Source organism: Hetaerina americana, unplaced genomic scaffold (assembly GCF_022747635.1).
Source record: "Hetaerina americana unplaced genomic scaffold, ioHetAmer1.1.p SCAF_10, whole genome shotgun sequence".
NCBI lineage: Eukaryota > Metazoa > Arthropoda > Insecta > Odonata > Calopterygidae > Hetaerina > Hetaerina americana.
Window position 1 is genome coordinate 71,867,180 of NW_027286070.1, and position 13,917 is coordinate 71,881,096.

Sequence of the window (13,917 nt, forward strand, 5' to 3'; positions counted from 1 at the left end):
ACTATGTACTCCCCCATATCTTTTGCTTATTTTGACTACTTCCCCAAATGCTCACTTATTTATTAATCAACAAGTAGAAACCACTGTAAGCAGATTTAATAGATATATGATGGCTTTCAAACTGCCGTAATTATTATTACTTTCTACTACTTAAGGTAGGTTTTGGATGGAAACAGACAGAACATCTTTGACGGAGGGTGTCCTAACACTCTCCAAAATGAGCCTTTATAGTGGCTTTGGGGGAACCTTGAAGATGTAGATGAAAATGCTCTGCTTTAACCTTTCTTGCCTTGGTTGAATTTCTCCTGACAATCCTCTCTCCACCCTTTTCACCACTTGTTTTCCTTTCTGTCCATTTTAGCATCTCAATCCTTCTTCACATCCACATCTCTTGAATGCCTCCAATCTATATCAATCATATTACTTCAATGACTAGATTTTCATACCATACAAAACCATGCTCCCCATCAAAGTTTTAATGAGTCTTTTCTAAACATCCTAACTCAAATGTCTCTGTTTTGGATTCCCTCCTCATCGCAAAGGCTTCATTGCCTAATATAATACTATATGATAAAATGCTATATGGTGGAGCCTTCCAAATTGAAATAATAACATTTAAAACCCAAGTACACAGTTTGCTAATTACAGTTAAAGTTGTTAAAGTGCTCAGGAATGGATAGAGAGTTCTTGAGAACACAAGAAACATACTTACGCAAAATGTACAGGCACTTCAAGATATGGATGCTGCAGGCACAGTGCTATGTGGATTGGATTTTTTAGGATGAGGCATGTGGGATATCTCTCAGCCCAGGGTGATGCTGGGGGCAGTAAAGCAGAAGATATCAGCAGGTTTGAGTGGGAAAAATGTTTCTGTGAAAATGGATGAAGGCCAACAAGGGGGTCAGGGTTCACACATAGACTCTTGGACTTTCAAAAGTTAAACATTTTTGGTTAGATCCCATGGTAGAGTACAACATTTCAATTGATTTTCAATGCCATCAATTGTGAAAAGGGAAGCACACATTAAGTTTAGCCCAAAATGGTATCATTAGATGCAATCGTATTTTAAGAGGACTTTTGCACCAACTATTCTTTAACCCTCTAAGTTTGGAGGGCATTAAAACCACACCCAGTCCCTAGGCCAGAGAAGGTTTAAAAAAAATTGCTCTTTTATTACAGCATTGATTTTAACTTTCAAATCACAGGTGTATATATCTTAAACCTTTGGAAAAATATTCTATACATGCATCCTAAATTGTACCAATCATTTCCTGCACAATATTATAAACATCAAATAAGGTATTCTATTTAATTATAAAAATATATATTTTGGATAATTCCTTTATATTGCTATGCCTCAGGTAATATAAACCATAAGCCGAATATAACCAAATCATTTAACCCTAATAATTCTGTCTATTAGATTCAAACAATTTTAGCATAAACAAAATTCTGATTTAGTGCATAAGAATTAAGGGATAATTAAACAGTTTTGCAAATACATAGTTCATAAACCTTTTATGGTGGTGATTCCTCTCAATGAAGTGTGATATATATAATAAATATAAATATAGCAGCTGGACTTTAAACCCATACCAATTCCTACCACCTTTCAACCTGGTCTTGTCTCTCAATGGAATGTGAGAAGTATTGCAACAAATTTTCCTTTCAGCTTGAAGACTGACACACAGTTTACAGTAACTGTTTTACAGGCTGGAATTTTCTATATCTTTAAAATAAGAATTCACCCAATGAAATATTTTATTCATCAAAGCATAGTACACACTATAGTATGCTATGAATAAATTACTCATCCACAAACAACAGAAAATTATCTGAAAAAACAGTTGCATATTTTACTGCAGTCTTAGGTCCAAAATTTTCCATGACAATTTAATTTTCCCCAAAATAATTTACCATGTCCTCAAAAGCCTATGATATTAAATTATTAGTCCCACCTTTTAGACACATTTTTAATGAGTAATATCAGTTTAAAAACATATTTCTTTTACCACTGATGGCTCAAATGGAAAATGTGATATTATATAAATTTTTAAAAGACGTATAATTTCAATGCTCTCGTGACTGGACTTACAGGAAAATACCACAGAAGGAGAAAAGATATATCAATGGAAGGCCAGCTCCTCAAAATTAAGTTCAGTTTGGAACCCAAACCATGAAATAGAAAATGAGAGATAGATGTGGTGTATGATACTCATTTTTATTATCGGGAGCTTCAAGACGTCTTTAAATAATTCTGTCTGGCCAAGTCACTATACCTATTAGCAATTCCGATTTTCCCCATGGAACCCTAAGTGCCCAACTCTAGGGGAAATGCACAGAGTACAAATTACAAGGGATTCAGCATGCTTTTTCATTGGGCAGTGTTTTGTAGAGCACATTACACATGCCAGATTGACTCACTAGAAAATTAATTCTCAGCCATGACTCAAATCTAGAAATCCAACAACAAAATCACTTATGTTATATCAGGATCCTCTATCAACCTTAATTTGACCATTTCTGTGATTTTTCTTCTCTATATGTCCTCCTCCAATCTTTTCAAAATAATCTCTACTGCTTTAGCTTTGGATTCCTCTTTTCTATAGCAAAACATATACCCAACATGAAGAACTACTTCTTTGCTCAATAGTAATTCATACTACATCTGTTAGATATCTGACTTGTATTTCCCCTTCTTTCCACCCCCTCCATTTTTATATTAACTTTCCCTTCCTGTTCACTTTTTTGACTTGGAGAGGGGATATATGCTGCTATAATTTGAGCACCACAAAATTTCATACCAATTTGAAGTATAGACAACAGTATAGCAGCTAAAATCAATGGTATTATAAAACCTTTTGTACCCCAAAACATCACAATTACACCATATTTTGTACCTCCCATATATTTAAACAATTTGATGACACAGTAATTCAAGTTACAACCCAGCTTTGTATATTCAAGGTTGTTATTGAAAATTAAAAGATTTATTTAGCAATGTTGTCTGCCCTCCCCTGCCGCGAGGGTGGGTTCCCAAACAGCTTCACCAAAAGAGCTGGTGCCACACCTCTCCTCGAAATTCCTCCTCATATAAAATTCTCATAATAAAAGCATATGTTATGAATCTTTTCTTCATATTTCCAAGAGTGAATTCCATCAAACAGCAAAGTACTGTAGTTGAATATAAAGGTGGACAAAATTTTCATAAAAAACTGCCCATTAACAAAAAATGGGACTAAAAGCAATTTTTATCAATGAATGCTTATCTCTATCTATCTTTGACTGGATCATTAGGAAATCATATTTGACGTAGTCCACCAAAATAACAAAAATAAGGGTAATCCCCAATAAAAATACTTAACCACTTATATCATAAGAACATTCAAGGGCCAAATGATGTAGAAAGCTGCCCCTAAAGAAGATCACTAGATTTCTTGAGACTACATCCCGCTAACCAAAAATGACGTTATAAACAAAGCCAAGGTGTCTTCATTCTTACTTCTTTCAATGCTCCCACTCCAACCAAGCTGCCATTGTTTCCATTCCCACCATGAACATTTATAACATCTAAAAGAGACATTTACTATTCTTATCCATTTGCCAAAATTATATAGAAATTAAATTTATTTAGGGTAAGGAAGAAATAGAAAACACAAAAAGAATATCAGGATGGTAAAGAATAAGTAGATAACATCAATAAGAAAATGCATAAGCATAGCCATACACCAAACCAAGGTCAGCAAAACTACTTTTCACTTCTGGATACCTCTGCATTACGTGAAATGAAAAAGAAACAATTATTTGAAATTTAGTCATTTAAATATATTTAAGTATTGAAATATATACAAAAATATTTGAACTTGAAATTCTATTCTCAAAGAGAGAGATGTAGATTAAAATTATCTTTTCAGTATGATCATATATGGTCCATTTTTATAAACTTGTATTGCTATTTTATGTACCTATTCAATATTTAGATTTAATGCTTCTAAAACTTATAATTGGTGTTTATACAAAAATGCCAGTCAGGCTTTTTCATGCAGCACACATATAGCAGCCCCTTCATGTAATAATTCTAGAAACATGGTGGTTAGATGTATAGGTAATTACTAATCTTTTTACATGTAGTTTTTATGATGTTATGTAAACTTTTGTCATATCAATTCATATGCCATTAAATATAGCCAGATATTGTTTCCATTTTATGTTACACCAATATCATTGATCCACAAAATTCTGGCAATGATACATTATAATAAAGAGTTATCTGTCCAGATGTTTGCCTTCATGGCTCTCACTTGGCTTTTACAGTTCACCCACCATGGATTCCTTGCGGTTATCTCTCCAGCATGAGCCTACATTTCCTCAGGATGGCTACTGAGAGTTTTCTCCAGCAGAAAATCTGCTACACACATCTGATGGACAATTTTTCCTTGCTATACAAGAGTTTCGAAAACCAGAGTTATTTAACCAGCTGGGATGGAATGAGGAGTTGGATTTGACAAAGGACAAAATGGTATGTCTTCAAGGCCAGCTCACACCGATCTACCAAAGTTTCATCTAGTTTGTCCATTTACTATTAAATATTAAAATATTTCATAGTTCCACTAATAATACGAGTTAACTAATTGAATAAAATGGCAAGGGCAAAAAGATTTCATTATTATAACTACATATAAGGACGTTACAAATGGTTAGGAAGCACTTGTTATCAAAATACCAAACATTTTATTCATTGTTTTATTTGATCTAATGAACACAAATGCTTTATTTCATAATCAAAAGAAACTGATTATGAGAGGAGTAATTTGAAGAGAATGAAAAAGGTAAAAATTGTTAAAGGAGATAACTTCAGGCGTCACTTTGTGGAAACGATACATATTGCAAAAGAAACACTTGGTTTTTCCACATAAAATATTTATTCACGACCTAGGTTTCGACGCTCAGCATCATCTTCAGGGACCTGAAGATGACGCTGAGCGTGATGCTGAGGATGATGATGCTGAGCGTCGAAACCTAGGTCGTGAATCAATATTTTATGTGGAAAAACCAAGTGTTTCTTTTGCAATAGGTAAAAATTGTCAGTAAGTAAATGAGCAGCACACCTACCCCCTTCTTAATTGATGGAATACAAATCCAGATTTAAATGGACCTTGAAATTATGTTTTATTTCTAAATATATTCACATTGATGTACAGCACTGTTAAATGCTAACTTTTTTCTAGCAATTATGGACAACAACTACAAAACCGAATAAATGAGGGTACAAAACTAGACCACTTCATCAAACTCTGTGATCGAATGATTTTTGAGGCTACCCAACTTCATCACCAAAGACACTAAACGACATAGCAATGGAAAGATTTAGATGCACCAGAGGAGACAATCACAGGAATGTCACACCACCATGGAAGAGGGAGAATGAGGAAGCAAAATGCCAGCAATTTATGACACTGCCTCTCTGTGCTCCATTGATACTCTGGTTTATAGGTGAGAAAGTTACTCTTTTCTGAATAACTTAAGGCACAATATTCCATGGAGTGACATCCTTGCCAACGGTGATCTGAAAATAAAAGAATGATTGTTGAAGACTTTTAATATTTACTTAACGAAAAAACTGTAAGCAAAAGTCAATACATATTATGAACTAAGAATGGGAAGAAATTGGATTTATGCACCAGTTCTCCAGGAAATTATATATTGTATGATAGTTATAAAAATAAAATCAAATGTCATCCATTATCATCTACCAACTTAAAAATGAATGCAATTTAACCCTTTTGCTTCAGCTCACTCTCCGAAAACCTGCTCAGTATGAGTGGTGAAAAGTGAAGTTATCATACCTCTGTAACCATTATCTTTCCTGATTTCAAATTGATATAAATATTTGATCAACAATCTTTAATTTAGTTCTTTCTTACCAATGGCATTAACAATGCTAATTTAAAAATCACAGACAAGAAAGGGAAAGTGATATCCATCCATGACTGAATACAGGATTTTGTTGATATCACAGATGGATTCACAGTAGTCAGGTGGTTATTGGGACTTTCTCTGTCACAATGTAATCCATCAAGGACCTATTATATAACAGCTCAAAGTAGCCACTTTCGCAAATATTCTCGGTAATGCCAGAGTTTTCCTTTATACCAAAGGTTGGTGAGTCCAAATGGAAAACCTGCTCAGTAAATACCTTGATGCTAGACCAAGTACTCTAAAATGAGGAAGTATCTCAAAGTGTTCTCATAGTCAGAATCATTTCCACTTGCTTCTGAAGAGCCAGAAAAATTGTTATCCACAAACTTTTTGAATTATTCATCATATGCAAATGACATGCCCTTAACATAATCTTCGCAAAATAATCATTTTCTTTCTTTGCTAAAAGGTACACATTCACCTTCAATGACGAGGATAAAACACTAAAATGCTTTGGTGCTCAAGATGAGCATATACCTAGAGCTGAAATTTACGGATAATGAGATTTTCTAGATTTTTTTAATCATGGGAATGTGGGTTTATATAAGGTAGGCGATTACTCTAAACCAAAATACACGCACAATAGGCTTTAAGTGAGGGACTATTAACTCTGTGACTTCAAAGAAGATGAGATTATTATCTCTAGAAAGTACGAGGTATGACTAATTAATAGACAGGTAATAACACACTGCTTCCCCCAAAAAGGAGTGAGGGTAAGGAAAAGGGAAAAATAGAAGTCTATCCACAGTGCACTGCAGGGAGAATGAAAAGGTACATTCACAGCAGTCTACCATTTGAACGTAGTAGTGGGCACATTTATGGCAACAAAAGAGTTAAAGAGTAAAATATATGTCAGCATGCACCAGCAATCAAACTATCGACCCACAGGCTAGTTTGAAAGGCAAAGTAGGAGCACATCTTGTGGTAAGTCCTGTTTAGCAAGAGTTTAATTCACCCATCAAGGCATAGAGGGCAGGGGAGTAGGGAGGAACAGTTCCTTTCCCTGTGGCCCAGATGCCCAGCAAGATCTGATTCCAAAACTCAATCAGCACGAAGCAAAAGCCTTCATATATCAAACCTCGGGTTTCTGATCTATGGAAACATTCTTCTCACCACACTACCACACCAAATATACAGGTATAACATCAGAAAAATACCTTCTCACCACCAAAATCTGGGTTTGTTCATGATTAAAGTTTATCAGTAGTTATTCCACTCTCTCATGTGCATCGTTAAAAACAGAAAAACGAAATTATCATCTGTATTTCATCTTCTAACCAAAGAAGATTATAGAGACTCTTGATTGAGTTCAAACTTAGGCATTCAATAGCAACCTGGTCAGCTGACCCTGAAAATTTATTACCTTTTTAGTGAAGTCATCCTGGCAGGCCATGCGAATTCTTGCAGATGTGGCGGGCGAATCCAATCGAAAAGGTCCTGAAAGTCCCACTTCACTCCTTGCGGAACTGATTGCATCTTTGATGGCAAAGAACACAGATGAGGCAAGGAAGAGGGGAGGTTCACCAACAGCCTGAGAAGAGACAGAATGATTAGAACATGTTCATATGACGCTTGTGTGTGGGTGGGGATCGAGATGGTGCGGTGGCTATTGTCCTGGCTTCCCATGCAGAGGGCACTTTGAGTGAGTACTCCGTCCGTTGGATGGGACGTTAAGCTGCGCACCCCATGGTGCCTTTAGTTAAGAGTAGGCTAATGCCGACACCGAGTTTCTCTCCACCCCTCATCCTTTCCTGACCATCCCAAATGGTGCAAATGACCTTAGCTTAAATTATCTTCCTCCAATTCAACCCCTTCTGGAGCAGCTAATGTACCATGTAATATCTGGCGAATACCCAATCCATCAATGTACATATACGTAGTATACAAATTTATTTTCATAAATAGAAGATATCTAAGTTGACATACACTACAAACAATTTCCAGCAGATTTCAGAGGCATGGTGTAGAAACACAATGATATAGAGACATGGTTCAGAAATTCAAATTCCTAAACACCCTCTGAAGCAAGAGAAAATTCAAAGTATGCGATAAACATAACAGTTTCAGGGTTGACTTTGTGGAATTCCTTCATGATATGGGTAAAAAGGGAACTTTACACTACCACAATAAAGATTTAATATTTCACGACCATGGTTTTGATGCAGTGCGTCATCATAAGGTGAAATACTACCTTGAACAAAAAGTTCCCGGAATAACCACCGTGTGGCGCTCCCATCGTTCCGATTTGAGTTCTGTTTTTTTTGTTAAATTGGTACATCTGTTGTTGATATTCCCTTTAAATCTTAGTGTCATAACTTGACATTTGCAAAAGTTACGTAGCCAAGAGTACATCTATCTCTGTGTGTGTTGGCGATTTTTTACAATTGCAGAAATGGATTTAAATTTGCAACAACGAACTTGTATTAAATTTTGCGTAAAAAAACGGATTTAGTGGCGCACGGACGTTGGAAATGTTGGAAAAGTGTTTCGGCAACGATTCTCTAAAAAAAACGGTCGTTTACCAGTGGCACGAGCGGTTCAGAAGTGGTCGTGAGTCAATCGAAGATGATGAACGCAGTGGCAGACCATCGACATCGAAAGTCGGTGAAAAAATTGATAAAGTAAAAGAAATGTTGGTCAATAACCGCAAATTAACCATCAGAGAAATAGCGGAGGACTTGAATATTGCCTATGGATCCGCCCAAGACATTGTGGTTAATGATTTGGGTTTCCGTCGTGCAGCAGCAAAGTTGGTGCCAAAAGACCTCAATTTCATGCAAAAAAGAGACCGTGTTGACGTCGCAACAGACATGATTTGCGAGGCTGAAGCCGATCCCACATTCATCAAAAGGATCATTACTGGAGACGAGACGTGGGTTTATGAGTACGACACGCAATCCAGACATCAGGCAAGTGAATGGCGTTCACCAAATGAGCCGAGACCAAAAAAACCACGTCGTTTTCAGTCAAAAAAGAAGGCAATGCTGACGGTTTTCATGGATTACAACGGTGTAGTGCATCATGAATTTTTGCCAGAAGGCCAGACAGTAAACAAAGAGTATTATTTGGGCGTTATGAGACGTTTGCGTGAAGCAATTCGCCGAAAGAGACCAGAAATGTGGGCAGAAAACTCGTGGATTTTGCACCATGATAACGCACCGTCGCACAGTGCTATCATTATTCGTAATTTTTTGACGAAAAATGCAACAAATACCATCCAACAGCCACCGAATTCACCTGATTTGGCTCCCTGTGACTTCTTTCTGTTCAATCGAGTTAAAAAACCATTACGGGGAACGCGTTTTAGCAGCCGAGAGGAAGTAATGGAAAAATCGCAGGAAGCACTGATGGACATACCGAAAACCGACCGTAACTTTTGCAAATGTCAAGTTATGACACTAAGATTTAAAGGGAATATCAACAACAGATGTACCAATTTAACAAAAAAACAGAACTCAAATCGGTACATTGGGAGCGCCACACGGTGGTTATTCCGGGAACTTTTTGATCAAGGTAGTACATCAAAAATGTTTCGACTTACACAATCTGGCTCCAAGAGGGGAGGGTGTAAGGTAGAAAGGAGTAAGGGAGAGGGGGTAATTTGAGCGCAGGTGCAGCAACCTATTAGTGGGCTAGGGGAGGGTATGTAATGGAAGGTTTCTGGCCCAAAATTGTGAAAGTTTATGTTAATTTAATGAAGAACGCAATGAAACGCACTACCGTCCTTAGAAATAGTGGTGGAAAAAAACACATTGTGTCCTACATTTAATCACGGGGGGGGGGGGGTGTTTGTCTACAATGGTTTGATCCATATTCAGGGACGGCCCATGACCATCACTGCCTTGGTGGGGGTGGGGTTGGTGCAGAAAGATGTTGGAGTCTTTCAAGATTTGTTCAAGGGAGGGAGGAACGGGAGAGGTATAATGTTTCATCGACCACCACAAACCTATCACACTGAAGGGATTGCCAAATTTCCAAATCCTTCCAAGCATTCAACCTGCATTCTTTTATTTCAGTGTGAAGAATGTCCGCTGTGAAGTTACTGGTGTGATTTTTAACCAAGAGGTGTATCCAATATAGATGGCATTGCAGCCCTCACAATTGATTTTATTAACCCCCTTTGTTGCATTAAGTCAATTTTTCCTTTGGGTGAACCCATTATGTTTTTTAAAGTATGTGTGCTGTAAAAGGCTGTGTGGATTTTGTTTTCCGAGAGTATTTGTTGTATCCTGAGTGAAGTGTGGCCATGAAATGGAATTCTTTGCCATCGGTGCTTGTCAAGGTTAGAAGTGTTGTATATTGATTTCTGGGCTATCTGTGTTTGTTTCCTGTTGTACATGTTGTCAATCATTATTTCCCTGTAACCATTGTTGACTGCAATTTGTTTTGTAATACGGAGTTCCTCTTGTTTGTTGCGTGGTGACATTGGGAGATTGCATGTCCTGTGTGACATGCCATGAAAGGCACTGCGTTTTTGTGAATGGCGATGCTTGGATGTGGAGTGGATAATTTGGCTGGAGTGACACTTTTTTCTGTAAATGGAAAGGTCAAACCTTTGATTAATTATTTTCAAAGTCAAATCCAGGAAATTCAAGGCACTGTCTACTTCCAACTGTCTTGTAAATTGTATTAATACATCTAAAGAATTTAACAGAGACATTCGCCAATTGATGGAAGTTGCTCTGAATTACCCAGGACAGTGATTATTAGCAAATGCTTCTTAACCTACTTAATGGGGATAGTACATATCAGAAATGCAAAACATTAGCCCAAAACTTTATATTTGCTCATGAAATGCCTTACAAGAGGATTATATGTCAAACTGACCTTGGATGAGTAGACAGCACGAGGATTTGGGGCACCCCTAAGCAGGGAGACATTGAATTGAACAGGAATATCTGCAAATCCAGGGAGTTTATATGCACCAGGCCCTCGAGAGTATAGGATGCCATTTGGTGAGTAAGTCAGCTCCTCCAAGGTATAAAGTCCATAGCCCTGAATGAAAGCCCCCTCCACTTGGCCTATGTCAATCGCAGGGTTGAGACTCTCCCCGAGATCCATGACTATGTCCGTGCGGAGAACCTTCAAAAAATAAATTCAGAAGCTTGAAAATGCACTGCCTACATGCATACACATATGAAATTGTTTCAAAGGCTTCATACTTGGTTACACTACTTAGTATATCTGAAAATATTTCAAAAGCTATATATTTAGTTACTCTGCTTGAATCCTTCAGGTAGATGAACTTTTTTTTTCATTTCTTCAATGGCAGAATAATTGAATCTGTAGTTGTAATTATATTTTTGACAGTTTTAATGTAATAATTTAAAGGTTGCAAGAAAATGCACCACATACCTGGTGGTCTCCAGTCAAACAATCAATCTCCACTTCAGAGCAAGCAACACCAAATGTGAAGTAGTTGAAAGGATTCCCAGAGTTAGTTTCCCAGTCATAGCCAATGTCAGATGTTCTAAAAGAAAGAAATTTAGAAAACGTAACTTCAATAACCTGCCACACAAAAATTTGGAAACACTGGTATTACAAAATTTAAAGACTAAAAAAATATTCAAAATACACCGATTGGCCGAAAAGAGAGCTAATTAGTTACTCATGCCTGAGGATTAGTTTATACTAATCATGATTATGTTCAAATATCATATAATTTCAGAAACACTAGGATTTCCTTCAGTAAGAAAACCTAGTAAATCAAGCAAATAGCTTTGCTCATAAATACAAAGGGAAAATGTTTGAGAATTGCTTCATTTTACACACAATTATTTCATTTGAACAACACATCCACGGTAAAGTATTTGAGTTTTTGCAAGCATCTGGGTTTATAATTTAAATTTTCTCTTTCACTTCTCTTAGATATAATGAATAATAAATAGAATCTCTTACCTAGAATAATTAAATGAAAACATATCCTAGTTATAACACACTTAGCAATATGACAATAAAATGCTCACTTTTTCATTACTGCCCCAAAAATATATGGATTTCCATTTGGTTGGGATAAAATTAAAGAGAAGGCAGTAGACACTGTGAATGCAATGAAAATGCTGCCGGAGATGGCATCAATTAATTGATGTAATTATGCATTCATAAAATTAAATTACTTAAATCTGTAATGGATTATTTATACACATACATTGTACCCAGTTAGTCACTACTAGGGCTTGTGACGACAGTAAGGAAATCGATGGAATTCCATAATCCAGGTAAAATGCTTTTTTGATGAAAAATAATTCCCTTGCTGCATTAGGCAAGCTCAGTTAAATCTTGGTCCAATAACATAGGTAGGGAATAGGTGCATTTTCCATAACGGACAAGTTTTCACTGTACAGAGGTGCTGATATGGACAGTTTTCGCTTTGTTCAGCCACAAACACTGACAACCAATCAATGAGTGATGGGGAAGCCAGAAAGAGAAGACTGATGGAGGGACCATAAGTGCAATGGCAGGGATAGTATCATAAAACCCACACCTTTTCACAATTATTAATATTTTTGAGACACCATTATTGAATAATTCACCCAGTTACTGAAACAAACCAAGAATATGTTCTATTGTTTCAGGCTTCACTTCGTGGAAGTATTTAATATCCATACTAAAAAAAAGACTCGTACTTTTCCACAGATTTAAAAATCTGTGGAAAAGTACGAGTCTTTCTTTTTAGTATGGACAAGAATATGTGATAAAGTAAAAGGAGCGGGAGGGAAAATGGAAGATAATGTGTAAAGAAGAAGCTCCAGTTCTCTTCAGCCTCCTTAAATTTCAATGAAATGCACTTCTTAAAGCAAGGGTACCTGTATAAGAGACTGTGGAGAATGGGGTGAAGGAGAGACTCTTGAAAAAGGGTTGTATTGCACTATTTATCCCTAATCAAAGGTGGGCATTTTGGGATCCTCTTTCATTTTCACAAATGCACTTTGTAGGAAGCAATTTCATCCATGCATGAAAGATGTACCTACATATTTGCACTACTAGCACGTACTTCCATCAATACCAAATTGAAAAAATGCTACAATTATGACTTATGTATGTTATTTTCAAGTGCACCTATAAAATCCAGTTGCTGATAGGCTGACTCTTTCAAAGTAAGCTGCAGACACCCATTCTTCCCATTTCCCTTTAGGATTCGCAGCAATGAATGGATTTAATCTCTCCATTATTGTTTGGCAAGCATTCTGGAAACAAAAAAGGAAACTTTAATCAACACATTAAAAATCATTCTCTGCTACACTTAAGGAAAACAAGTAGGATAGGTGAGTCTATACACTAGATAACAGTTTTTATATTCAGGCTCCTACATACTGAATTTAAACTATTAAACAGTATTAAAGCAGAATTTAATGTAATAGCGACACATCAAAAAAACTTTAGCACAAAGACTTTTCAAAGGATAGCGGGAAATATACGGTATGGTATGCACTCCCAAAAAAGTTTTACCTTTTTATGTGATTATTTTTTAAAAAAGTTATCTGTATTTTCTTGATTATCCTAGCTTCTCCTGCTTCTTTCAACAATAGTAAAATATAACTCCAATAAAAATATTCCTTAATTACGCAGGTACAGACTGCATTTCTTCATTTTTTCCAGACCAGTCATTGCAATGCCATTTTATTGTTGGCTGTGCTTGCCCATGTTCATTAAAACATTTTCTTTGCTAATAATGGGTGCAAATAAAGAAATTAGGTTTTTTTTTCATGATCAGTGATGGATACGCACTTTATGCATCACTCAATAGATGAATGAATACATTGGGCCAAACAGAGTTCCGAAAACACCGTTGAAGTTCTGGCCACAGGTAATCCCTATGGCCTGAAATCACTTGTACCCTCTCTGCCTCCATCTTTCACATTTAATGCTTATACCTGCTGACCAGATTGTCTGAGGTTTGAAATGTGACCAGACCACTTATACCTTGGGACCAACTAC

The 13,917-nt window shown here is 36.5% G+C and overlaps 1 protein-coding gene across 3 annotated transcripts in view; it reads right to left on the reverse strand.

The window, feature by feature from the left end:
* Positions 1-4,979: 4,979 nt before the first annotated feature.
* Positions 4,980-13,917, reverse strand: part of ry (xanthine dehydrogenase rosy) — a 58,524-nt gene continuing 49,586 nt past the window's right edge. For 2 of the 3 annotated variants that reach the window (XM_071598851.1, XM_071598852.1), the window contains 5 exons: positions 13,039-13,166; positions 11,335-11,449; positions 10,807-11,061; positions 7,343-7,510; positions 4,981-5,566 (listed from right to left, as the gene is read on the reverse strand). In XM_071598851.1, the coding sequence (XP_071454952.1) occupies positions 5,522-5,566; positions 7,343-7,510; positions 10,807-11,061; positions 11,335-11,449; positions 13,039-13,166 (711 nt within the window). In that variant the 3' untranslated portion in view covers positions 4,981-5,521. Of the gene's footprint in view, positions 5,567-7,342; positions 7,511-10,806; positions 11,062-11,334; positions 11,450-13,038; positions 13,167-13,917 lie in introns of all 3 variants that reach the window. The other variant, XM_071598850.1, reaches the window with a different exon arrangement.